General features: G+C 44.2%; 1 protein-coding gene across 4 annotated transcripts; it reads left to right on the plus strand.

The window, feature by feature from the left end:
* The first annotated feature begins 6 nt into the window (after positions 1-6).
* Positions 7-26,923, plus strand: LOC307208988 (uncharacterized protein). 4 transcript variants are annotated; one of them, XM_079964056.1, is made up of 6 exons: positions 7-458; positions 4,376-4,474; positions 10,481-10,636; positions 14,264-14,662; positions 16,325-16,402; positions 26,269-26,923. In XM_079964056.1, exons 1-5 carry the CDS (start codon positions 377-379, stop codon positions 16,357-16,359), a joined length of 771 nt encoding a protein of 256 aa, XP_079820182.1. In that variant the 5' UTR covers positions 7-376; the 3' UTR covers positions 16,360-16,402; positions 26,269-26,923. The 4 variants fall into 4 exon arrangements, with proteins under 4 accessions (XP_079820182.1, XP_079820183.1, XP_079820184.1 ...); XM_079964057.1 differs by lacking the exon at positions 26,269-26,923 and adding an exon at positions 20,057-20,438; XM_079964058.1 differs by lacking the exon at positions 26,269-26,923 and adding an exon at positions 20,105-20,438.
* Positions 26,924-27,354: the final 431 nt, after the last annotated feature.

The following is a 27,354-nucleotide window of genomic DNA, read 5'->3' on the forward strand; positions in this document are numbered from 1 at the left end:
GCACACAGCTTCTTCTTCTCTTTTCCTTTCCAGCCCAGTTGTCTGATCTCTCTTCCAGCTGCTGTGCTGCGCACCTGGAGTTTGGCTCACTACAGCAGGCAGGAAGGTGACGAGGATGAAAGGAACACAGCTGCCATAAACCTGTCACAAAGGACACCTTCTATCCGCTAACTAGCAGTTGGTGGCCAGCTGCAGGCATTGCCCAAGACCAGTTTTAACTAATGGATTCCAGCTAAATGAAACTGACTTTCACCAGCTGGGAAGTTGGTTTTATAAACCCATTTACATACAATTGCATCAGGCTGTCAAGAAGAATTTCAAGGACCTGCAAGCCCCTTTTTCTGAAGTCTTGTCCGTCTGGCGACTAACATTGAAGATGGAGGATGAAGATGGGTACATGGCTATAGACCCAGCCACCCGGGACGCGTACCCAAGACCACCTCTCAAGAAAACCAAAGGTACTTGACTTTGAAATGTCCACCCTTTTTCTTTAAGGAGAGCAGCTGGTTGTGACTAAAAAGGAAGTTTCTTAAGAGGAAGCCTGTAGGTTTGATTTGGAAGGAGTTTGTAGTGAACGTTGTACGTGTGGCTCTTTCTTCTTCTTCTTCAACGAAATCATTAAAATCAGGTGTGTTTTAGTGTGCAATTGTCCACAGAATGTGGAGCTGCAGACAAAAGTTATGCAGCCGGAAATCTGATAACGTGCAATTTGAAAATGTGAGCAGGGGATTAGACACATTAGATATACCGTATTTTTCGCACCTTAGGACGCAGTTTTTCCATCTTAAAAACTAAGGGGGAAAGTCTGTGCGTCCTATGGAGCAAATGCAGGGGGGGGGAGGCAAGCAGGAAAAGCCCCCAAGAGCCACACACAAGCTTCGCGTGGCTCTTGCGGGCTTTTCCCCTGGAGGGAGAAGGGACTGACACGGCCAGTCAGTCCCTTCTCCCTCCTCTAGAAAAGCCTTGCGCAATCTCTCCAGTCGTGGGAGGCTGCGCAAGGCTAAAGAAGCCAACTTTTAAAAAATCTCTCTATCTCTATCTCTATCTCTACCTCTTTTTCTTTTTTTGTCCTTTCTCCACCCCCTTATTTTCCTCTGGATCAGTGTTTTTATCTAGATTAACGTTTTAGTTTGGAGGGGGGGAATATTATAAAAAAGGAAACTTTGCAGCTTTTATTTTAGTATACAATAAAAACAGATTAAACAAAACACAAGAGAAGGAACTAGCACAGAAGAAGATGAGAAAAGGGAAAGAGGGAGGATACAAAGCCATTTACCAGACATAGATCTTAACCCTTGCCTCACCTGGGAGCTTCTCTGGGCAGGAATTCCCTCGGCTTAGGTGGGGTGAGGGAAGAGTGGCAGGTAGGGGGGTACCTACCTAGACAGTGAAGCCACATGTCTCTCCAATGAAAATTGGGAGTGGGCATTGTGTGAAGTGGCTGTGGATCTCCTGCCGCAGAAGTGTAGGACTGTATAGAGTTGGGAGGGCCACCTGAAGGTCATCTAGCCCAGCCCCCTCATAATGTAGGAATCACAGCTAAAAAATGCCAGGCAGATGGTCCCCCAACCGCTGTTTAAAAGCCTCCAGTGGTGGAGACCCCCAACAACTTCCGAGGTCACAGAATTGCAGGGTTGGAAGGGAACCCCAGGGAGTCATCTAGTCCAGCCCCGGTGGACAGCGGGCACGATCCATCCCGTTGTGCAAGGCTAAAGATGCTGCTCAAGGCTAAGGAGGAAGCGCGCAGCCTGTCCATTGCTCTTTGGGGCTGGGGGGGGGATAATATTTTTTCCCTTGATTTCCCCCTCTAAAAACTAGGTGCGTCCTGTGGTCCGGTGCGTCCAATAGAGAGAAAAATACGGTATGTGTCTATTAAGCACTTAAGAGACAGGCAATGTCAGGGAGAGCATGTACACAGATTTTATAATGATAGAATGTGCTCAGTTTCTGTATTTAAACTGTCCAAACCATATTAAAAACTTTTTTTTTTTTTTTGCCAGAACCTCCTCTACCTCACCTTCATTTCTGGGCAGGTCATGTTTCATTGCATCCTTAAACACCAAATATCCTTAAAGTACCACCTTTTTTTGTTCCAGCAAGTTACTGCACTAAGGCAAATACATAAATGAATCATTGCTGTGATAGATATGAACAACTGGCTCCTCTGGCCCTATTGATACAGGGCGTGAGCAAGGAGCAAATAATAATAATAATAATAATAATAATAATAATAATAATAAATTTTATTTATATCCCGCCCTCCCCAGCCAAAGCTGGGCTCAGAGCGGCTAAGAACAATAAAAATAACACATTAAAGCATGATTTGAACTCCTTCCTTCCTTCCTTCCTTCCTTCCTTCCTTCCTTCCTTCCTTTTTAGTGTGTGGTGCATGATGGGGAATGTAAGCAATTTAAATAATAGACCTCTTTGCACCAGATGTGCTTGTGACATTTTCTGAGGACAGCTTCCTTTCCTCTACTTGAAAATTGCAACCCCAACCTGGCTGAAACGATTCATGGCTAGGTTCCATGGTATGGAACAAACCAGCTTGCCCACACTTCTGCTTGTTCCATGCCTTACACAGACGGGAATTTCCCCTTTCACTCCAAACCACCGTTAATTAACCTGAGTAAACGTTTTGGATACTAACTGCCTGAAGCATGTAGAATTTCCAGATGATGTTCTTACTGAATCGTGCCTGATCACCTGGATTACCACAGTGATTATTACCACATGAAAGTATATTACTATACTTTAGCTCAGGAAGCAAATACTAATTAACAGGCACACAGGAAACCAGACCTAATTCAAAACACAAAAGACTCTGTTAATATAACCTTGATTTCATGAGCATAAGCAACAGAGCTGAAATGAAAAGCTGAGGAAATTTCAAGACTTTACAAGATTTCAGGATTCAGTTCACTTTTTTAAAAAAATAAAAGATTTTTCGGTTATGATATTGAAAATCTGATGGTACTGGAGGGTTCTTTTAAATTGTTGATGGGATAGATCTGGGTCTTGATAATTTGTGATATGCATTTTTAAGAATCTGGGTTCAATATATTTATTTGTTTTATTTATTCATTCAACTTAGACACCGCCCTATACCCAGAGGTCTCAAGACAGTTTACAACAAGACCACAACTTATAAAATCAAACCGAAAGCAATAACCCAATAATCCCCCCCCCAAAAAAGCCACATTCTAAAAGGGTGTTGGATGTCAATAAGATCAACCAAAGGACTGGTTAAAAAGGAATGTTTTTGCCTGGTGCCTAAGGGTGTGTAATGAAGGCGCCAGGCGAACTTCCCTGGGGAGGGCATTCCACAGATGGGGAGCCACTGCAGAGAAGGCCCCATTCTCATGTTGCCACCCTCTGGACCTTTCAAGAAGGAGGGCCTCAGAAGATGATCTCAGGGTCTGGGTAGGTTCATATGGAAAGAGGCGGTCCTTGAGGTATTGCGGTCCTGAGCCATTTAAGGCTTTATATGTCAAAACCAGTGCTTTGAATTGAGCCTGGAAACTAATTGGTAGCCAGTGCAGTTGGACCAAGATCAGTGTAATATGCTTGAACTGTCTTGCTTCAGCAACCTGGCTGCTGAATTCTGCATTGTTTTCTGAACCATCTTCAGAGGCAGCCCTACGTATAACGCATTGCAGTAATCTAACCTTGAGGTTACCAGAGCATAGACAACAGTAGTTAGGCTATCCCTGTCCAGATAGGAGCGTAGCTGGGCCACCATCCAAAGCTGAAGGAAGACACTCTAGGCCACTGAGGACACCTGAGCCTCGAGCAACAGCAGAGGATCCAGGAATACCCCCAGGCTATGAACCATACTCCTTCAGAAGAAGTGTAACCATCAAAAGCAGGTGACCTTCCAGCCATCTGGTCTAGGGAACCACTCACAATAGGACTGGAGAGGTCAGAAAGCCATAGTATGAGACCCAATAGCATCCTGGGGTTGAAAGGCTCAAAGTTTACCATCTCCGGTACTTTTGTTTTTAGAAAGTTCAATAACATTTGAGCCTCTGAGACACAAAAAGGAAGCCAGTCCAGTTTCAACTGTTGCTCAAGAGCAAATACTTGCACACCTGCAGCTGCTCGAGATACACTTAGATACATATCCCTACATTAAAATTTTAAAAATCCTCATTGATGTCAGCTGAACACATGGAATTCTGCTTCCATGTGTGGATCTCCATTGCTGGTTTAGCTGTATGTGGTCTTCCACAGAGCGATGAAGTCATTGGATCCCTCTGTGGTCTTGGTTGCTGCTTAGTACCAGACTCAGTAACAGCTACAGTGCACTCAACGGTGTATGTGTGTGTGGGCGGGAGTGGCCAATGGTCTTCACCACGAACTTTTAATTCCACAGATCCATCCTCCAATCTTCTCTGGTGGAAAATTGGTCTTGGCATTTCACTGGCAGGAATTGTTGCTTTGACACTGGCTTTGATCATTCTCACTCTTCCAGGTAAGTAGTCCCTGTTCTGATCATGACTTCCTCATGCCACTGATACTGTTGCTTTCATGCAATAAATAAGGCAGAGTTCCTATTCATTTGCTGGACAGGAATCAAGCATTTGCTCCCTTGGTCCTCTTGCAGGCATATTGCATTTGTCCAGTCTCCCTTGCAGAGCAGTTTCCGTTTGCAGTGCTTTCTGCCCTTTCTTTCTGTAGGGAAAAGCCTAGATGGTTTCAGATGCCAGGAAGCAGAGTATTATTCATATTGGGGTGGGTGTGTGGGTGCTTCTATTCCATCTGCCAACCCTGCAGTCCACCTGCTGTTCCTTTTGTCCCCTCCCTTTGGAGCAGGCTTCTGCATCCTGGTGCTGTTGATTTCCAAATTTCACCAGCCCAAATTCCGGTATGGCCAAAAATCTGAAATGTTGGGAGTTGTGGTCCAGAAGCATATGGAAAGCAACAGATTGGGGAAGGATGCTCTGGATGAAAGAACCTGGCCAATGTTATCAGCTGCCTGCGACCAGATAGGATGTCATAAACTTTCCACTTACTCCTTATACAATGTTTCGTTGTTGGTTTTTTGTTATAATGTAGATGTTTTAGTGTAGGCCGCTTTGGTAGCCAATATTGACTGGAAAGCAAGACAGATTAATATCCTTAATAAAGAAATAATTGCGAGCCAAGGCCCCGGGCCCATAGTTCCCTTAGATAACAAACACACGAACACAATTATTTTAGGTTAATGGGATAAATTAGGCCACAACTTTATTGGTTACAGATGTGAGCGGTTTGGCTTAGGCTTGGGTGACCCCTGGCTATATATTGACTCTTGCCCGTCTGCAGGGAGTCACACTAAGGGTGAACCACCAGTAGTGGGAGCCCTATGACATACATCAAATTGGGCACCCCATGGGGTCCCCGTTGGAGTCGTGCCATGGCCCTAGCCCATGCCCAGGCTTTGGACAGGAACCACGCCCCCCGGATCCCTTTAACAGGATACTCTGGGCAGCAGCTGAAGAAGGAGCAAAAAGGGTGTGTGTGTTTCTTGTGGCTGATTAGCTGCTCTCCCTGTGCAAAGGTCAGAGGGGGCAGGGTTTCTGTTGAGGCAGGTGATTAGCTGTGGGAGGAGCTTATCAGAGCTTGCAGGGCAGCGGCACGCACAGTTTGATCCATCTTTTAGATTTAGGGGAACTAGTCTCAAACGTTTGTTGGGGGAGACCTAGGTTTTTTGGGGGGGGAGTTATTTGCCCTGTCTTCACACTTTTTATGATGGAGGACCGCTGTAGTCACCCCCAACATCACGTTCTCAAGATGGAGGGTGAGGGAAAAGCTGCAGTCGCCTGCGGTTCCTGAGCAATGTTTGCCATCTTGCCAAAGGTTGCAGGCAGCTTTACTTGCAGCAATTGCATGTTGATTGCCCTCTTAGAAGATAAAGTCCAGCAACTGGAGGGACGTGTAGCTACGCTCCAAAGAATTAGAGAGCTGGAGCTCTTCTTGGAAGCAACAGAGCACACCGTCTCCACCAAGGAGGAGACAGGTGACTCCCCTGAGAAAGAGGCTAGTTCACCAACACAGGAGCCAGATATATGGAGAAACGTGACTCAAAGAAGTAGGAGGCCCAGGGTTCGCTCTGATTGTTTAGAAATACACAATCGCTTTGAGGTCCTCTCCCCTAGCATGGAAGACGAAGAGCAGACTCCATTTGAGGATCTCTCCCTCATTACAGTCGATCAGGTATATGAAGACGAGCAGCAAAGTCAGTCCTCAGGGAATGTGCAGGCGACCTTAGAATGGACAGCTCACGGAAGAACCCCGACCAGACCTAAGAGGAGGTGTGTAGTGGTGATAGGGGATTCCCTACTGAGGGGAACAGAAGCAGTGATCTGTGGGCCTGACAAGATGTCTCGGGAAATGTGCTGTCTCCCCGGGGCTAAGATCCAAGATGTAACTGAACGACTGCAAGGAATCAAAACCCACTGATAAATACCCCTTCCTCTTGGTTCATGTGGGAACCGATGACACTGCAAGCAATAGCCTCCAGAAGATCAAAAGAGACTACGAGGCTCTGGGCAGGAAATTGAAGCAATTAAATGCACAAATTGTCATCTCATCTGTCCTCCCAGTTGAACGACGTGGCCCAGGGAGAGAGGGAAAAATAGTGGAGGTGAACAGCTGGGTTCGCAAATGGTGTAAACAGGAACGATTTGGATTCTTAGATCACGGACTGCAGTTTCTTGAAGATGGACTTCTGGCAAGCGATGGGCTGCACCTCACAACGGTTGGGAAGAATGTTTTTGCCAAAAATCTCAGAAACCTCATCAGGAGGGCTTTAAACTGACTAATGTGGGGGAGGGAGACAGTGCTCCTGAAGGTAGGAGTCCAAATGTCATAGACCAAATGGAGCAAACAGCACACAGACCTAGTGATGGGAGGAAAAAATCCTTAAATAAGAGACACGGGGGAATGATTAATGGACTTCAATGTCTGTACACTAACGCGGAAAGCATGGGAAATAAACAAGATGAGCTTGAGCTCTTGGTACAGCAAACTAAATATGACATAATAGGCATCACTGAAACCTGGTGGGATAAGTCCCACGATTGGAATGTAATTATGGAGGGATACAATCTATTTCAGAGAAACAGACCAGACAAGAAAGGAGGAGGAGTGGCGTTATATGTCAGGGATGTGTATACCTGTGAAGAGATCCAAGATTTAGAACCTCAAAGCCAAAGTGAGAGCATTTGGGTCAAAATTAAGGGAGAGAAGAATAACTGACCTCATTCAAAACAAAATAAAAAAATTCCTTCCAGTAGCACCTTAAAGACCAACTAAGTTAGTTCTTGGTATGAGCTTTCGTGTGCATGCACGAAATTTTTTTATTTTGTTTTGACTATGGCAGACCAACACGGCTACCTATCTGTAACAGTGACCTCATTGTGGGAGTTTACTATAGATCCCCAAGCCAAACGGAGGACATAGATGATGCCTTCCTGGAACAGATGGCCAAGCATGCAAAAGGAAGGGAGATAGTAGTAATGGGGGACTTCAATTACCCGGATATTTGTTGAATGTCAAACTCAGCCAAGAGCATAAGGTCAAACAGATTCCTCACTGGCCTTGCAGACAACTTCATTGTCCAGAAAGTGGGAGAAGCAACAAGAGGAACAGCCATTTTAGATCTGGTCCTAACCAATGTTGATGACCTGGTTAGTGGGGTAGAAGTGGAAGGATCATTAGGCGCGAGTGATCATGCTCTTCTGAAGTTTACTATACAGCGGAAAGGAGCAGCCAAGCATACTAGGACTCAATTTCTTGACTTTAAGAAAGCAGACTTCATAAAACTTAGGGAAGTGCTGGGTGAGATCCCATGGACAGTAATACTAAAAGGAAAGGGAGTTCATGATGGCTGGGAGTTTGTTAAGAGGGAGATAGTAAAAGCACAACTTCAGGCAATACCAATGAGACGGAAACATGGAAGGTGCCTAAAGAAGCCAGGGTGGCTATCTAAAGAACTTTTAACTGAGTTAAGATTAAAAAAGGATGTGTACAAAAAATGGAAAAGGGGGGAAACCACCAAAGAGGAATTCAAACAAATAGCCAGCACGTGTAGACACAAAGTCAGAAAAGCTAAAGCACAGAATGAACTCAGGCTTGCTAGAGAGGTTAAAAGCAACAAAAAAGGCTTTTATGGGTATGTCCGTAGCAAAAGGAAGAACAAAGAAACAGTGGGGTCACTCAGAGGAGAAGATGGTGAAATGCAAACAGGGGACACAGAAAGGGCTGAACTCCTCAATGCCTTCTTTGTCTCAGTCTTCTCCGATAAAGAAAACAATGCCCGACCTGAAGAATTTGGAGCAAATGATTCAGCAGAGGAAACACAGCCCAGAATAACTAAGGAGATAGTACAAGAATACTTGGCTAGTTTAGATGTATTCAAGTCTCCAGGGCCAGATGAACTGCATCCAAGAGTATTAAAAGAACTGGCAGATGTGATCTCAGAACCACTGGCAGTCATCTTTGAGAATTCCTGGAGAACAGGCGAATTCCCAGCAGACTGGAGGAGGGCAAATGTTGTCCCTATTTTCAAAAAGGGGAAAAGAGAGGACCCAAATAATTACCGCCCAGTCAGTCTGACATCAATACCAGGGAAGATTCTGGAGCAGATCATTAAGCAAACAGTCTGTGAGCACCTAGAAAGGAATGCTGTGATCACCAATAGTCAGCATGGATTTCTGAAAAATAAGTCATGTCAGACTAACCTGATCTCATTTTTTGACAGAATTACAAGCCTGGTAGATGAAGGGAACGCAGTGGATGTAGCCTACCTTGATTTCAGCAAGGCATTTGACAAGGTGCCCCATGATATTCTTGTAAAGAAGCTGGTAAAATGCAGACTTGACTATGCTACCACTCAGTGGATTTATAACTGGCTGACTGACCGAACCCAAAGGGTACTCATCAATGGTTCCTCTTCATCCTGGAGAAGAGTGACTAGTGGGGTGCCACAGGGTTCTTATTCAACATCTTTATCAACGACTTGGATGATGGACTCAAGGGCATCCTGATCAAATTTGCAGATGACACCAAACTGGGAGGGGTGGCTAACACCCCAGAGGACAGGATCACACATCAAAACGACCTTGACAGATTAGAGAACTGGGCCAAAACAAACAAGATGAATTTTAACAGGGAGAACTGTAAAGTATTGCACTTGGGCAAAAAAAATGAGAGGCACAAATACAAGATGGGTGACACCTGGCTTGAGAGCAGTACATGTGAAAAGGATCTAGGAGTCTTGGTTGACCACAAACTTGACATGAGCCAACAGTGTGAAAAAACAGCTAAAAAAGCCAATGCAATTCTGGGCTGCATCAATAAGAGTATAGCATCTAGATCAAGGGAAATAATAGTGCCATTGTATTCTGCTCTGGTCAGACCTCACCTGGAGTACTGTGTCCAGTTCTGGGCACCACAGTTCAAGAAGGACACTGACAAACTGGAACGTGTCCAGAGGAGGGGAACCAAAATGGTCAAAGGCCTGGAAACTATGCCTTATGAGGAACGGCTAAGGGAGCTGGGCATGTTTAGCCTGGAGAAGAGGAGGTTAAGGGGAGATATGATAGCCATGTTCAAATATATAAAAGGATGTCACATAGAAGAGGGAGAAAGGTTGTTTTCTGCTGCTCCAGAGAAGCGGACACAGAGCAATGGATCCAAACTACAAGAAAGAAGTTTCCACCTAAACATTAGGAAGAACTTCCTGGCAGTAAGAGCTGTTCGACAGTGGAATTTGCTGCCAAGGAGTGTGGTGGAGTCTCCTTCTTTGGAGGTCTTTAAGCAGAGGCTTGACAACCATATGTCAGGAGTGCTCTGATGGTGTTTCCTGCTTGGCAGGGGGTTGGACTCGATGGCCCTTGTGGTCTCTTCCAACTCTATGATTCTATGATTCTATGATTCTTATTGAAGAGGGGCATGCAGAGGCTACAACCTCCCCTCCCTGAAACAAAGGCTTACCCAATGCCTAACCTTAAAAAGTTGTGACGATTGCTACAAGGTAGGCGAAAACCAAATGGCTAATGCCATTTAGACAGCCGGGAGCGTGGCAGTGGGGTGAGTCAGAATGACGTGGGCGGCATCCCTCCGCCCCCCAGCAGGGTCACTAAAGGTCCTGGATGTGGGGCTGCAACAGCGCCCACCGCAGAAAGTGAGCAGACCTCTAAAACAGCAATATTTTGTTGCTAAGGAAATGAGGCACTTTCCATTTGTCCAGATGTGATCTGTATAGAGATATAAGCAACTCACAAGAGCTATTGGTAAACTTCATTTTGCTGAACTGAAAGTCTAACAGGAAGTAGGAAGCAAAAAATAAAATAAAAAAAGCTAAGTAGAGCAAGATTGGGACTGTACTTTGCACAAAGACAGCATGCCTATTTCTTGTGGTTGGTTGATTGGTTTTTTTGTCCTGTTGTCCTTAATTGCTATTAGTTCTCTAATGTCTTCCGTGTCTTCCAAGCTTCCCAAGGCTCTGCTCAAAGAAGCCAGGTGACCTTGCCACATCCAGTGATCTACTCAGCACAACAATGTGACTACCCAAACAGCAGTGCGCTGGAACGTCTCTCCAAACTCCCAAGATACGATTCATGCAAAGACGCTTTTGCCTCATGTATGCGTAAGTACGGTAGTTCTGTGGTGGGTGGGTGCGAATCAGATGCAGGAGTCCTTTGATTCAAAAACACAAACATGAATCACACTTCTTCTTCACGCTGTGAAATTCATTGCCCTGAGATGCGGCAATATCGGCCACTAGCTCAGATGTGCAAAATCTTAGAGCAGCTTTCCCTATCTTTGTGCCCTCCATATAGGCAAGTTGTTAAAACAGCAGTGTTGAATAAAGCGAAAAACTGGGTATGTTGTGGGAATGTTCAGGGTGGCAGGAGAGGATATATTGTTTATTAATATCCTTCCTAACTTGTGTTACCAAGTTTCTTTACTTAGCAGAGTGCATTCTCCTTTACATAGCAGAAAACTAGATGCAAACTTTTATGAGTTTAAGACAACACAGAATTCAATCTGGCTTGTCCAGATTGAAATGTGTTCTAATATTTTCCTGGAAAGACCCCTTGAATCCATGCTAAAGGAATAAAGACACCACAGTCTTATTCATAAGCAATAAAAAGAAAGTTTACTCAGGCAGAGCACAGTGTGATCCCTGAAGGCAGGGCTAAGGCTTAAAGTTACAAGAATATTCAAACAGGTTTACCCCATTTGTGGGTTGACCTAGTGACTGCAGTTGGCAATCTTGGAAGCTTGCAGGATGAAAGGAAGATGGAGAAGAGAGAGAGTGGCAGCATGCCTTGCCCTTTTACCAGGTCTGGAAAGGTCACGCCCACCTGTTAGTCACATGCAAGGAAGGGTGCTCCAGGCCAGGAGGAACCGGCTGGACCAAACATTCCCTTGCATGTCCACTCTAGCAAAAGAAGAAATGTCGTGCTGGACTGCTCTCAGTGGATTACATCCCACACAAGTAGGTTAAGATGACTGGCTATTTTGCTGAAACTGGATGTGGCGCCAAGTGTGCATCCCTGTGAAGATAGTTCCACAGATGTGGAGCCGCCCGCCACCACCAAAGAGGTTCTTAGCCTGTTTGGCACCTGCCTCGCTGTCGTGACAGTGCCTTTGGGTTCAATCCCGGAATAGTAGACTCTGGAGAAAGAGGAGGAAGATGAGGCAAGAACAGATGGAACCCCTGTCTCCATTTGGTTCTGGTGTGAAGACACAACTTCCAGATCCTTCCCTTCCTGATGAGGAGAGTTGCCAGAATTTAGGGAAGGCTCTGAGCAGTGGCTTAGGGTGGCTAATCAGGGTGAGGAGGCAGGTCCCATGCTCTCTCCCTGGACCAGATGACACCTCAGGAGCTGCATCCACCCACGACCCGGTGCCTGCTTGCAAACCAGCAACTCACACCGAGATGGACACTTCTCAAGAGAAGGGACAGTGCTTGCCCGGACTTTGAAGCTAGATGGATGGATATGAATATCTTGTTGTCCAGGAAAGGGATAGTGCCAGCCTAAACTGATAATAGGTACTGATCATCATAGAGATCACCTGAGCCTCCAGTGACAAGCTGAAGCTAGGAGCTCCTCCAAACAATACACCTGTTGCTTCTTCTTCTTTTTTTAAATAATATTTATTCAAAATTTAAGAATAACAAAAAGAAGATAAGAGGATTACAAAATACAAAATACAAAATACAAAAAGACATAACAACACCAAAAGAGAAAAATAAAAATAGAAAAAACTAATTAATCAACAACTTTATTATTGCATTAGCCGTGTGGCCATAGCATAATATACATAGAAGTAACTACATAAAATAGGGGGGGGAGGTAAAGGTAGATATCGTCCAAGGCGAATACGAGGATAACAAAAGTGACAGGGGATTTAAAACATCGAGTGGCAGAGAATGTGTCCCTTCTTCTGCAGGACTCTGACTGTTGGATTACCGAGATGACAGCTAACTTCCTGCTTAGTGTGATGAAGAGGAAAGCGGCACCAACTTCTTCTTTAACAACACAGTTGTAGTCGATATGCCGCACAATCGAACTAATTAATCCTTTGCATAACTTTCTTCCCTTACTTATTTCCTTGACCTCCTCTCACCTCCCAATTTTGTATTCTAATTCAGACCGTTATTTCAGCAAATCCTTCCAACCTTATTTTCATTTAAGTAATTTAACATAATATATTACAATTTAACATCCTCTCTTTTCGTCAATTTCATCAACTCATCTTTACTTAGTCCTTTATGTCATTTCAACCAAAACCATCTAGTTTTCTTTTTCCAACATCTTTCTAACAGTCCTTAATTTTACAATATTTTTGAAGATATACTTTAAATTTTTTCCAATCTTCTTCCACTGACTCTTCTCCCTGGTCCCGGATTCTGCCAGTCATCTCAGCCAATTCCATATAGTCCATCACTTTCATCTGCCATTCTTCTCGGGTGGGTAATTCTTGTGTCTTCCAATACTTTGCGATGAGTATTCTTGCTGCTGCTGTAGCGTACATAAAGAAAGTTCTATCCTTCTTTGACACCAATTGGCCGACCATGCCCAGGAGAAAGGCCTCTGGTTTCTTCAAGAAAGTATATTTAATTTAATAATACACCTGTTGCTTCAGAGGTAATGCAACCCCATTCAGAAAAGGTGAAACTTCCCAACTCCCAGACCCGGAAGCCACTCAACGTTAACATCAAGCATTAAGAATTTCAACATACGTTTTGAATTGTGACCAGCAGCCAGTAAAAAAATGTTTAAGAGTTGGCAAAATGTTTCACTCAGTTGATCCCACTCAATAGTCTAACAGCTGTATTTTGGACCAACGGCAGCTTCCGCAGATTCTTCAAAGACAGCAGCTCCATGTGCAGCACCTTGTAGAAGGTGAACATGTTAAAAATGCTATATAGTCTGCCTGGAAGATTGCGGGTCTCTGGCATTGTTCATTGGGTTTCTATTGCTGCAACAACATACTTAAATGAGCAGAATGTCTCTCCAGAGAGAACAAGGGACTCAGCTACATTAGTTAAAACGGGGGGGGGGGGGGTTATAAATGTGTTATAACACTGACACCAGATGTACAGTTCGATCCTTCAGCAATGTGATTTTGCATTATGAGCTTTACAATGCGTTTTCCTGAAATGTTTTTTTTTTTAATGTGTCTAGATCCAGCCAACCTCGGCCTGTAAAAATGTTAGCCCAAGGTCACATGAATGTTTGTTTATAATTTTATGTTCTTCAGTGAGCTCAGTTTGATCCAAAACCTCATGATCTTCTTAACCTTTTCACATCTTCAAGGAACTAATGACTCATAGGACAACTGGGGGTTAAGCAAGATGGAAGTTGCAGCAAGAGCTGAATTTGTCACCGACTTATTCTGAAAATTCTACTGTCGTCACTAGCATATGATGGCAGCTTCCTGAATCTCCCCTTAATCATAATAAGGCAAAATGCTGTTTTAAAAATAAACAAACAAACCCACTAAACTTTTAATATCAAACTTTGAAAATTCAGATTAACATGTTGAAAATCTTCCATATTTGACATTCCTAGAAAGGGACAGCTCAGTCCATAGATCATGAGACTCTTAATCTGAGGGTTGTGGGTTTGAACCCCATGTTGGGCAAAGGAACCCTGTATTGCAGGGGATTGGACTCGATGACCATTGTGGCCCCTTGCAACTTAATTATTCTATGAAAGTTCACTTTCAACCTTGCTGGTTTTCCTTCTTTTACACACAGGTGAACCTTCTGACATCTGCATACAAGTGCCAAAGACCCCCATCACTGCAGCAGTCAATGAAACGGCATTCATCCCTGTTGATGTCCAAGTCCCAAAGACTGACTGGGATTTCGTTGAAATCCAGTGGCACCACATCAAAGGAGCGGAGGAAGACTTCATTCTGAAACTTAACATGAGGTCATGCAGCCTAACCAGCAACCCGCAGAAGTGGTGGCAGCGTTATTGCCACCTCTTTTATGAGGTGTTGCCGAAACATCGGAGGAGAGTGTCAGTCATGACGAACGCTTGGCTGGTCATCTGCAATGTGCAACCGGAAGATTCTGGGAGATACCAAATCACAGTAATATCCAACAACATGAAAGATGCATGTAGTTTTGTGAATCTTTCAGTGGCTGGAGGTAAGAGGAGGCAGAGAGGTGTATGGAGGTTCGGTACACTTCAGCACAGACCTGGGCCTGCAAAACACAGCACAAAACCATCCTGGGTGAGCCCAGAATTAAGTGGCAAAACTTTTTTCTGGTTTGCACCTTTTCAGTCTCCAGGGTGGAGTATGGGCCTTTGAATTCTTTACCACGTGGAGGTGGAAGGGAGAGAACCCTGAGCACAGAAATTGAGCATTACCAAGAGATTGAAATTGTGCTAGTTTTCTATGTGTTTAGATGAGGAAGCATTTGACTGTGCCAAACCCCATCTCCAGCTTGGCATAACAGAATCTGAAATGCATAAACTGGTTCTTGGAGGCAGGGAGCAGGAAACCTCAGTACCAGAAAACAATCAAGAAGAAGAGTTTGGATTTGATATCCCGCTTTATCATTTCCCCTAAGGAGTCTCAAAGCGGCTAACATTCTCCTTTCCCTTCCTCCCCCACAACAAACACTCTGTGAGGTGAGTGGGGCTGAGAGACTTCAGAGAAGTGTGACTAGCCCAAGGTCACCCAGCAGCTGCATGTGGAAGAGCGGGGAAGCGAACCCGGTTCACCAGATTACGAGTCTACCGCTCTTAACCACTACACCACACTAGCACTCTCAAGGTGCACAAGCATAACAGGTTTACACATCTGAGTAACAGCTAGGCAGGGGACAGACTTTTTGTCCTAGTGGTCTATGGTGCAATGTGAAATCTGTTTCGCATCTTACGGGGTATAATCTAATTAAATGTTCATAACATATTGCTTTCTGTGCACTTTCAGAACAAATCTGTAAAATGTGATGGTTCTGGCCTACAGTTGATGTGATCAAATGTACCATGTTTGGTATTTGTAAACCCTATAAATAAGGCTTTTCCCCCGTTGTAGCCTACATAGAGTACAAGCACAGATCTCATGAACTGAGGGCATGTAGCCTTGAATAAGATCTGGCAGATTTAACAAAGTATAAAATGCAGTACTTGAGTGCCATCTGGAATGGAATTGGTCTTTGGGGAGCTTTGAGGAAGTCATTTTGCATTTCTTTTCCTCTAGAAAAGTAAATATATAGAAGGCACTGAACATATCCACTGCCAGTTCTTCCAGGTTCAATCGGAGAAATACGAATCTGAAGACTGATCTCTTGCTCTTGCATGTTGAAATTAGGGTTCGGCTGAAAATGCACCATGTTCATAGACTGCAAACGGGGCTCTCTCCTTTCTCGTGATGTTTTCAGGGAGACCTTGCAAGCTTTACTTCCCAACCAGCATTGCCCTCACTCTAAATGGACTTCATGACAGTGCCATGTAACGTGTGAGATTGGGCAGTGTGATGAAATTTGAAGCCAAATCAGAGTGAGGACAATCATTCCAGCACCATACGGGAGGGAGGAAGAATGACTCTGAGCTGGAATGGGAAAGGGTACTTGCACATCTGTCTGAAACATCTGGAGCAACTTTATGTTGAGTCAGATCATTGATCCATTTAGCTCAGCTTTGTCTACACTGGCTAGATAACATCTGTCTGAAATCCTGGAGATAATACTGAGCTAGATGGATCAGTGGCCTGACTCTTATCCTCCTCTGCTATGCCCCTTTGGCTCCAACCTCTGAGTGATGCTGTCCATGTTTTTCTTTTTCCCTTTCAAATATGTTAGGAGATGGTGAAGGAAGCAGGCATCCATCACACTAATTGAAGAATGTCAGGAGAATTTCCCCAGCTGTTGTTGGGAGAGGTAAGTGACTATACTTCTGGAGTTTTATGTTTGTTTACTTGTCTGTTTTTTCACCTTTTAAATTCCAGATCCTCTAGTGCATTTATTATATTTCAAACCTGAAACTAAAAACAAACAAAAAATACAGCTAGAAGCTCAAGCAGTCCAGTCCACAACACCATATAAACTGAAGAATAAGTGATTTAAGTTCTCTTGAATTCACTGGGATAAATTCACTAATGCCACGCCAGACTTCACATTACCCAATCTTCACATCAGGCAACCTTTACAATCCAGCTTGTGCACCAAAAAAACCACAGCCCTGGAATCCATTGTGTTAGACCCTTTCTGATGACCCAGTTTCTCAGGACTGAACTCAAACATCAATGTGTTTGTTTTTGTATGGCGAAGCGAATCTGCTTGTTTGATGTAGCCCTAAATGTAGGGTATTTAGAAATCTATCACTGTAATTAATACATAGGACTGTTGCAGAAAGACTTTCTTTCAGTTTATCACTCCATTCAAAGAGCAAATTAGGGGGAGGACATTGGATGGTAAAAATTTGCACCATTCAGCCCCCCCAACCCTCATAACCGTATGATTCAGGTGGTCATCATAAGGAGGCAACTCATCTTTCATCCCCTTTGATAACTACACTTGTCTGATAGTTAAGATAGATTTTGTTCTTGTGCAATAGTTCTGTTCTTTGTTCTCTTCCATAGCAAAAGAGGTAGCAGATGGATCTACAGAACTAGATGGAACTTTATATCAAGCCAAACTAGACACAGTAAAATGACGATGACAACAACGCATGAATTCCTTTTCTCCAGCAGTCGTTCTCAGAATTTGCCATAAATGACCATTTTTGCAAGTCATAGGTGGGAGAGATTGGAGCCAATGTGTACTAGTAACTGAATTGGCCTTTGTTCATGTAGAGTGGAATTCAAGCACCGTCAGCCTTGAGTGCCTAAGTCCCTACCTCTCAGCCTCAACTGTAAAACAGGAGTAACAGTAAATTATCCCCATCATAAGTTATGAGTTTGTGAGAGCAACGCACAACAAAAACACTTAAATCTGGGACTGGCTAGTGGCTGAATGTTGGACACCTGGCAACCACATGTATGCTGCCTTGTGTTTGAGGACAGAAACAAGGTGGGGCATAAATGGAATAATTGCATTTAAAATAAATTGAATGCATAACTTTGCACACTGGTAGCCATTTCCAAATTGCAGTCACACTATTATACAAAGGTCCCTGTCCCAAACCATTGCTTGTGTACCTTCTGCAAAAAGTGTAGTTATTTGGAAATGTTTCATTTGTGTTGCTCATAAATCAGTTGCCTCAGCATAGTAACTAAGGCTGCAATTCTACACCCACCTATCTGGAATTAAATCCCATTCAACTAATTGGGAATTTTTTTCCTGAGCAGACATGTATAGGATGGGGCTGTAATTGTACAAGCTGTCAGGAAGGCCCAAGTGAAATTTTCGCCTCATCCATTACTTACTAGATATCCTTAGGTGGGCCTCTGTCAGCCTCAGCCTTGCACATGTAAGAAGATACTGCTAGCCTATCATATGTGGCTGTTATAAGGATTGCTGAGATCACTCTAAATGCTGAGGGGTTTTCGTCAACAGCATGGTTGTTTTCTGAAATTTAACTTTTTGATTTTTTAAAACACTTCACATAACACTAAGGAATGGCTACCATCAACCAAGGTTTATAAACCAACAACAAACCATGGCTTACAAATACACCATGTTCATGGTTAATAATTCATTTTTCTTGGCCAGGTTCAGATTACAAACCATGGTTTGGCATTAAGTATGAACCAGGCCGGTCTTGCCTCCAAGAAGGTGGTCAAGTGCCCTTAGCTCCTTGCCATGTGCAGTTAGTCTATTGCAGGCTTCCTCAAAGTTGGTCCTCCAGATGTTTTTGAGACTACAATCCCATCATCCCTGATCACGGGTCCTGCTAGCTAGGGATCATGGGAGTTGTAGGCCAAAAACATCCGGAGGGCCGAGTTTGAGGAATCCTGGTATATTGCCATCTGCTCTTATGGATCTTCAGATCAGTACAAGGTACCGGGCACTAAAAGCAGGGCTTTTGCCATGAGGAGCTCTTGTCAGTGATTATATATATCACCTGATTCAGATCTATGTACAGAAGCCTATTGCTACATACTTACTGATCACGTTTTGCTAGACCAGGAAAAAAAAATGAGTTCTGTTTTTTATTGTTCAAATTGCACCTAAGGCCCAGATTGATCGAAGGCCCAAACTACATTTCCTTAAATGCAACATTTCCTCCCCACATAACTTTTTGCTTTTATAATTTAAAACATAAGGTCATGGTGCTCAGCATTTTCCTGCCCTCCCTGTTCTTTGCTAGCTGCTGATTACAGGGGATTTAGAAGGGTAATGGCATACCTTTCAAGTGTCCCTATTTTCCCAGGATATTCAGGGAATTACAGAAGCCATCCTGGCTTCTGATTTGACCCCTGAATGTTTTGTTTTCCCCCTTCCATTGCCGCCACAGCAGACATGTGCAACGCTCTTGCTAGCCTCTCTCTGCCGCCACCAAAGCCACCGCCACTGTAATGCTTTATGAATTTATCCTTACATTTTTATATGTGCAGCATTTCTTCTTTGTAAGCATGCCCTGCCTTGGTTTTTATTTACATGTTCCTGTATGAAATGAAAGAGAAAAATTATTCTACGCTGGTTCCGTTTATATAATATGCACAGGCCATGAGACAAATTTAAATCTTCAGCTGCATGTGCTTAACTGTCCTGTTGAAATTAAAGAGAGTTGCGCCACAGTCCTTAGCATAAGCAGTGCTATTTTTATAGGAAAAGGGGTGCCGGAACTCACCATGAACGCTTGTTCTCTTAGAATAGCAATGTTGCCCACCTGAGAGGTGCCAGAACCAAGTTCCAGCAAGTTCCAGCTGGGGAAAAAAGCCCTGGGCATAAGCCTTATGAATGCCCTCTACGTGGGGCTACCTTTGAAGGTGACCTAGAAACAACTAATCCAGAATGCAGCTGCTAGACTGATGGCAGGGTGTGGCCACTGAGGCCATATAACACCAGTCCTGAAAGACCTACATTGGCTCCCAGTATGTTTCCAAGCACAATTCAAAGTGTTGGTGCAGGCCTTGAAAGCCCTAAATGGCCTCAGCCCAGTTTACATGAAGGAGCGTCTCCACCCCCATCGTTCAGCCTGGACAGTGAGGTCCACCGATGGCCTTCTGGCGTTTCCCTCACCGCGCGAAGTAAGGTTACAGGGAACCAGGCAGAGGACCTTCTCAGTAGTGGCACCTGCCCTGTGGAACGCCCTTCCATCAGATGTCAAGGACTTTTAGAAGACATCTGAAGGCAGCCCTGTTTAGGGACGTTTTTAATGCTTGATGTTTTATCGTGTTTTTAATATTCTGTTGGGAGCTGCCCGGAGTGGCTGGGGAAACCCAACCAGAGGGGTGGGGTATAAATAAATAAATGGTGGCGGTGTCTTGAAGCAGATAGTGAGATCTGGAAAAGAGTGGGAGGAGCTCAGGGAGCCAGAGTATCCCAGAGTGGGCTGCAGGGTGGAGGTGGCAAATTGCAGACAAGAGATCTCATATTCCAGGGAGGGGCGTAACAGTTTAGGACATCTGGATAACAGTGGGATAACAGATATGCCTAGTCTACCTCCTCCTGTCACCCCAAATCCTTCACCTTTAGGGGAAGCAGCTGACCATAAAATGGAGCCAGCCTCAATTCCACCTCCATCACCATGGACAGGGAGACTCCAGTGCTGGCTATCTTTTATACGATGCAGAAGGAAGGATGCCCATTTGCTTGCCCAGTCCTGGAACACCATCTGCATGTCATGCAAATAGCTTTGTCTGCCCCACTCTTCAAAAGGAAGGTTTGAGGAGTTTCACTCGTTGGATAAGTGTTTTAGTTCGCACACAGCCATGCATTTAAACTCTCATGTACCTGTTAATTTCTACACTCTGTTCCTTGCCTTATGTACCTGTCTGAGCTAAAAATTAAAGCCTAAGGCAGAACTGGAGTTGGAAGTTCAATTTCTTCATCTGACAGGGAGGGTCAGGCCAATCCTATAGGTGTCTAAGCAGAAGTAAAAAGGTAAAGGGACCCCTGACCAATAGGTCCAGTCATGACCGACTCTGGGGTTGCAGCGCTCATCTCGCTTTATTGGCCGAGGGAGCCAGCGTACAGCTTCTAGGTCATGTGGCCAGCATGACTAAGCGCTTCTGGCGAACCAGAGCAGTACACGGAAACTCCATTTACCTTCCCTCTGGAGCAGTACCTATTTGTCTACTTGCACTTTGACATGCTTTCGAACTGCTAGGTTGGCAAGAGCAGGGACCGAGCAATGGGAGCTCACCCCATTGCAGGGATTCAAACCGCCAACCTTCTGATCGGCAAGTCCTAGGCTCTGTGGTTTAACCCACAGCGCCACCCGCATCCCACTTTTTAGCCTCTGCACACTTCTTAGCCTCTGCTGGGATTCAGCCCCTTTGTCCAGAGGCTCCTTACAACTAGGATACTACATCAGGGGTCAGCAACCTTTCTCAGCCGTGGGCCGGTCCACCGTCCCTCTGACCATATGGTGGGCTGGATTATATTTTGGGAGGAAAATTGAACGATTCCTATGCACCGCAAATAACCCAGAGATGCATTTTAAATAAAAGGACACATTCTACTCATGTAAAAACACGCTTATTCCCGGACTGTCCATGGGCCGGATTGAGAAGGCGCTTGGGCCACATCCGGCCCACGGGCCTTAGGTTGCCTACCCCTGTACTACATGGTCTGGGAGTAAGTACCGCTGGACTCAAAGAGACTTGCGCTTGAGTAGGCATGCATAGAGTTAAATATTATTAAGCACTTCTAGCTCTGTTGGATTCAGCCCAGAATCAATCTCCAGTCTTCTAACTCTTGTGAAATAAAGAAGTCAGTGTGGAAGAAAACACATTTAATTGTCTTTTACTCTGAGGAATTAGTTTAACGCACCGCCCACAGTCTCAAGATAAGCCTCTCCAACAGAGTGTCAGGTTGGCTACCATATACAGTGCGTGTTGTTTTCCTCTCCCTCATTCTATCTAAATCCCCAAGAAACCATTCTGCCTTAAAGCACTCATGTAGTTGCACATTAAATTTCTTTCTTTTGCAGGCACTAATTTCTCCCTAATTGCTGTCATCATCAATCTCTTTCCTACTCAAGTAAGGGGTCTCAGCTGTTATAAAGCAAAAAAAAACTTCTACCTCCTTTGATGCTGACTTTGCTGGTAGCGAATAAGGCTGGCAGGGGTTATACACAACCCCATAGCAACACCTACATTGTTTTCCGTTGGCGCTCTCTCTCTCTCTCTCTCTCTCTCTCTCTCTCTCTGGGGAAGTTACTGAGTTTGCATCTGATGCTTTTTATCAAGTTTGCTTGCGCTTTAAAAACCTAGAAAGTTAAATTGGCAGTTGTTGAAAAAACTGCAGGAAAAAGTGTGTGTAGTGATGCTGCATGTCAGATGAACAGCGACCAGATTAACTTTTTTAAAGCACTAAAATTCTGCTAAACTAAGTTTCTGCCCTGTGCCTTTGAAAAAAGAAAAAACCAACTACTGAAGTTCAGTGCGCAGACATCAGCAAGAGTTTGCACTTCGTGCCCTGAAAAACTGCTCCTGCTGATTTTTTGCATACCAAGTCTCAGGAGCAGCCCAGACCTTTTTCTTTACTTTTCTGGCTCCAAGCTCTCAGTGCGGCCTTTTAAAAACAAATAAATTTTTCTTTCCAAACATGAGCCTTCCGTGGCACAGAGCAAAAGTCAAATAAGCCTCGCAAATTTGGGAAGAGCAGGGAGCATCTCACCTGAACCCCCCAGCCACTGCCCCCTCAAGACAAGGTGAATAACACTGAAGGCCAGTCAAGATATTTAGCAGAAACCTCAATAAGCACATCCCCCTCTCTCTCTTTCTTGTTATTAAAAATGCAACATTAATAAATTAAACGACTGCTGATTTGCTGCTCTTTCATGATGCTCCAAATCAGTGCTATTTTTCCAGAAAAAGAGATGCCGGAACTCACCATGAACACTTCCCTTGTTTTCTTGAACAGCAACGGTGCCCACCTGAGAGGTGCCGGAACTGAGTTCCGGCAAGTTCCATCTGAAAAAAGCCCTGCCCAAAATCAGTAGCCTGAGGCAGCTGCCTCGCTACCTAATGGGAGGGCTGGCCCTGTTAAGCCCCAGACAGCAACATTCAGGAAAGCAACAGGAAGCTTCCCCAGAGGAAATTCTACTGCCTCTCTGGGGAGTGAACTAATGGCCCCAGTTAGGAACACAGGCAACGCTGCCAGCTCCCAGAGGAATCATAGAATAGAATCATAGAATCATAGAGTTGGAAGAGACCACAAGGGCCATCGAGTCCAACCCCCTGCCAAGCAGGAAACACCATCAGAGCACTCCTGACATATGGTTGTCAAGCCTCTGCTTAAAGACCTCCAAAGAAGGAGACTCCACCACACTCCTTGGCAGCAAATTCCACTGTCGAACAGCTCTTACTGTCAGGAAGTTCTTCCTAATGTTTAGGTGGAATCTTCTTTCTTGTAGTTTGGATCCATTGCTCCGTGTCCGCTTCTCTGGAGAAGCAGAAAACAACCTTTCTCCCTCCTCTATGTGGCATCCTTTTATATATTTGAACATGGCTATCATATCACCCCTTAACCTCCTCTTCTGACTGGAAAGAGATATACACAAAGCAGTAAATTATGAGGTACAGCTGGCAACCTCCCAGACAGCTATTCAGGATTCTCAGGAACCTGTTATTTATGTGTATATTCACAACCCTTCTTCACTGAATATTTCAGTCAGTGATGGCAAAAGAAAATAAATTTGGGCAGGGTGCAGCAGGGCAAAAGTATATTTCTACATAGGCAAGTTGTGTCTCACATGTCAAGATCCCTGAAAGAAAAATAATGTTTGGGGAAGCACTTGACCCTGTCCCTTGCTGGCACCAGCCATGATTTCAATCCTAGAGTAATGATCTTTGAATCCTAGAATTGCAGTTGGAAGGGACCCTAAGGGTCATCTAGTCCAATCACCTGCAATGTAGGGATTTCAGCTAAAGCATCCATGGCAGATGACCAGCCAGCCTCTGCTTGAAAACCTCCAAAGAAGAGTCTGCAACCTCCCAAGGTTAAATACAAAAAAAATGTACAGAGAATAATAATAACAGACAATAATTACAGAATCCAGAAAAAAACAAATCAGATAGATGTTTTAAACCAGGCATAGGCAACCTTCGGCCCTCCAGATGTTTTGGCCTACAACTCCCATGATCCCTAGCTAACAGGACCAGTGGTCAGGGATGATGGGAATTGTAGTCCAAAACATCTGGAGGCCCGAAGATTGCCTATGCCTGCTTTAAACAAACCGAGAACTCTGTCATCAAACCAGCATTACTAACCTGTGGTGAGAACAACAGTGATAATCTCCAACTTAACCAAACCTCCTCAGTCACCCCCATCTCTCACCTGGGTCAGCACACTCACTGCCTCTTTTCCTCTCACATCACTCTGCGGCATATGAGCGACTTTACACTTTTGATCCTCACTCCCCAACCCACCCAGTCTTTCACCCCAAGTGTCACAAATCATTGCGCACAAGCACTCATATGTAAGATGGAAAGCAAAACCTTGCCACCTCGTTTTCAACAGTAACAGCAGAGAGGGGGGGGGGTGTTTCTCCTTACTGATGCTGCACCAGTAGGCAAAGGTAAAGATTAAAGATCCCCTGGACTGTTAAGTCAAGTCGAATTTGACTATGGGATATGACTATGGGAGCCTGCGTTTGTCCACAGACAGCTTTTCTGGGTCATGTGGCCAGCATGACTAAACTGCTACTGGTGCATGGAGGACAATGACGAGTGCCAGATCGCACAGAAACGCTGTTTGCCTTCCCGCCACAGCAGTACCTATTTATCTACTTGCACTGGTATGCTTTCGAACTGCTAGGTTGGCAGGAGCTGGGACAGAACAACAGGAGCTCACTCTGAGGTAGTGGAAGTCAATTACCCCCCTGATCACATAAGCTTAAAGAACAAGCAGCTCTGCTGATAACAGCATTACAACAAAATGTATGCAGGCGAAGGCCATGAAGACACAATAATAGTTAGCAGATAGGGCTGTATAAGCAAGATTACAGGTCCAGTCTTTCTAGTATGCTAGAGCATTGTGGCAAAAAGTATCCAGTGAGTTTTTGCCAGCTATCCTCTGCAGATGTTTGGGGGGCTTTTAATTGGACTCTGTGTGTATTCATTGTGTGTAAACCATATAAAAAGTCTCAGCGGACAACACCGGGGGATCAGACTTTGGGAAATATCCTGCTGAATCAGTTAGCTTGCACAAACTAATAAACGCTGGATTCTCTCTCCTTTCCGTCTCCTGTGTCTCATTGGCAAAATCCAGGAAGAACAGGTTTTAGACCTGCAACAACCCCAACATGTGAATTCAAACCGCTGACCTTACGATCTGCAAGCCCAAGAGGCTGGGTGGTTTAGACCACAGCGCCTCATGTGTCCCTAGTAGTGCTGCGGCACTGGTCGTTAGTTTATGGCCTACATATTTGTTTCATTTTTGTATTTCTTGTGCAACTCAAGGTGGTGTGTGCAGACATCCCAAGTGTTCTCCTTTCAGACCCAGTCCTCCTTAGCATGGCTGCTCTGTCAAGTGTCCTTCAGACCACAGCCTGAGACTTGCCACAGCGGAGACAGCCCGCTCATTTTGGCATCACTTATCTCCACTTCTACTTTTCTACGCCTCTGTCCTCATCATAACAACGAAAGGATGTTTCACTTCACTTCCCCCAGCTTCCCTTTTCCTGAAGCACGCACACCAAACAAACCCATGTGCTGGAAAGAAAGAGCTGTTTCTCAAAGTGCAGGATGGACGCTACATATACCCGCAGGAAATTGAGGCCTAGAGAGTAATCTAGGGCAGCCTCAAGTGAAGAAAGAACAAGTTCCTAATTCATGTCAGGCACGAAGTAACTTTAAAGGACTTCATTCAAGATATTACAGCATTTCTGGTGGGTTGGAAGCTACACGTGGGCCTTGGGCCATTTTCAGGTGTGTCACAATGCCATGGCCTACCCTTCAGTGCCTCCTCAACCTGTTCCACTTCCTAGCCATCCCACAGCCTTTTTGTTGGAGCAATACCAGCACCAGCAACTCCTTGGATGCTGAGGAAAGGAGGGTGGGAGCCAGAGAAGTTGGTGGAGGGTCAGGGATGGGGGAAAAGGTCTCCTTCCTCTGAAGAAAAATGTCCAGAAGAGATGTTGAATAAAACTAGGGGGAAATGTTAATATTTGATATCATCATTATTAAGTTGTGGGTGAACATAGCAGTCGACACAGAGATTTCTCCAAGTGGTTCTTTATAGTAAGCTGGAACTGAACTGAACTGAACTGAACTGAACTGAACAGCTCAGCCGGCCTGCTTTTATAAGCAGCCGGCTGTCAACATTGTAACAACAACAACCCAGGGTTTCCTGTCTAAACTAACTGAAGTGGACCTGAGTGAAAACTATATACACAATACCCCTGGTGGCCAGGGTGAGAACTTCAATACATAACAATCATCATCAATAAATCAGCTGGAAAAAGAAGAGAAGTGAGGAAAGTTGTTACAGGAGGAAGAAATAAAGATAAAAGGACAAGGGAGGATGGATGGAAGAAACTAGAAATTTGGGTGTGGTGGGGGAATAAGATACAAGTTAAGTGTGAAAATAGAAGGGGGAGAGAAATTTCAGGAGACAAGTGAAAATACTTTGATAGACATGTGGGTGTAGGAAGCGAGAAATAGAAAATAAAAATCCTTTTTCCATTTCAGATCCTTCTAAATCAGCAAGTTCTGCCTAAAATAGGCAAGCTGAATCACATTCCCTCCAGAGCAAATGCCTCTATTTAACCTGAGGAAAGCTGAGCTATGCATAGAACTCCTTATCACAAGGAAGAATTTAACAATTTCCAACAATGGAGTGGTGTCTGTAATTTTCATCTGGTTATGTGAAACTCGGCCTACATTCGCTGCCATTTTGTGACCAGCTCTGTCCCTGTAACACCATTTTGTGATTGCTGAGTCTCAGTCACTTTCAGTCATTTCAAGGGCCTGGGAGCAGTACGTTTGAGAATCCACGTGTTAGTGTATAAAGAACTAAAAGGCCAGGACAAGGTTAGCTGGAGGGCTGCCTTGTACTTTATTCACTGGCTAGATCACTGTGATACTCCTAGAATAGCCCTCTTGATTTTCCCCACAGATATACTGTATCTTATTCATTTAGTGTCTACATGAACTACTAAAGGCTTTTAGTGTTGCGGCACCAGTCTTTTGGAACACTGCTACAATTGGCCACTTACAATTGCAGTATTTCATCACCTTCTGAAAACCTTTCTGTTTCAGCAAGCTTTTTTAGAGATTTGAATTTTTTTTAACATTGGTCATTTGTTCTGTATTTTATGATTTCACAATTTCATGGCACTTTGATAATTTCTTTTTTTTTATAAAAAAATTTATTGGGTTTTTACATTTTATAAAGACGCACACACATAAAAAGACAAAGACAACACATATACATTTTCATACCCTTACTTTCTTTACCCTCTTTCCCGGACTTCCCCCCACCCCCTCTTCATACATCCCAATTCCAATAATTAGTTCAGCAAGTTCTTGTCTATCATCTTAAACATATTGTTATTATTTTTAAAACTTAGCTCTTTTTAATTGTCCACATTTAACTTATCCAATTCTCTTATAAACATTAAATCCTTTTTCTAAGGTCGACCTAACTTCCTTTCCATGAAATTCTCCCATTCTTATACTAATTATAGATCACAATAGCCAAATACAAAAATCATAAAATTTTGAAATTCAATTCTCCCCTCCCTCCCTACCCCGGTCTCCGTCCCTTCCCAAGCA

The sequence above is a fragment of the Podarcis cretensis genome (genome assembly GCF_951804945.1).
Source record: "Podarcis cretensis genome assembly, chromosome: 2".
Taxonomy (NCBI): domain Eukaryota; kingdom Metazoa; phylum Chordata; class Lepidosauria; order Squamata; family Lacertidae; genus Podarcis; species Podarcis cretensis.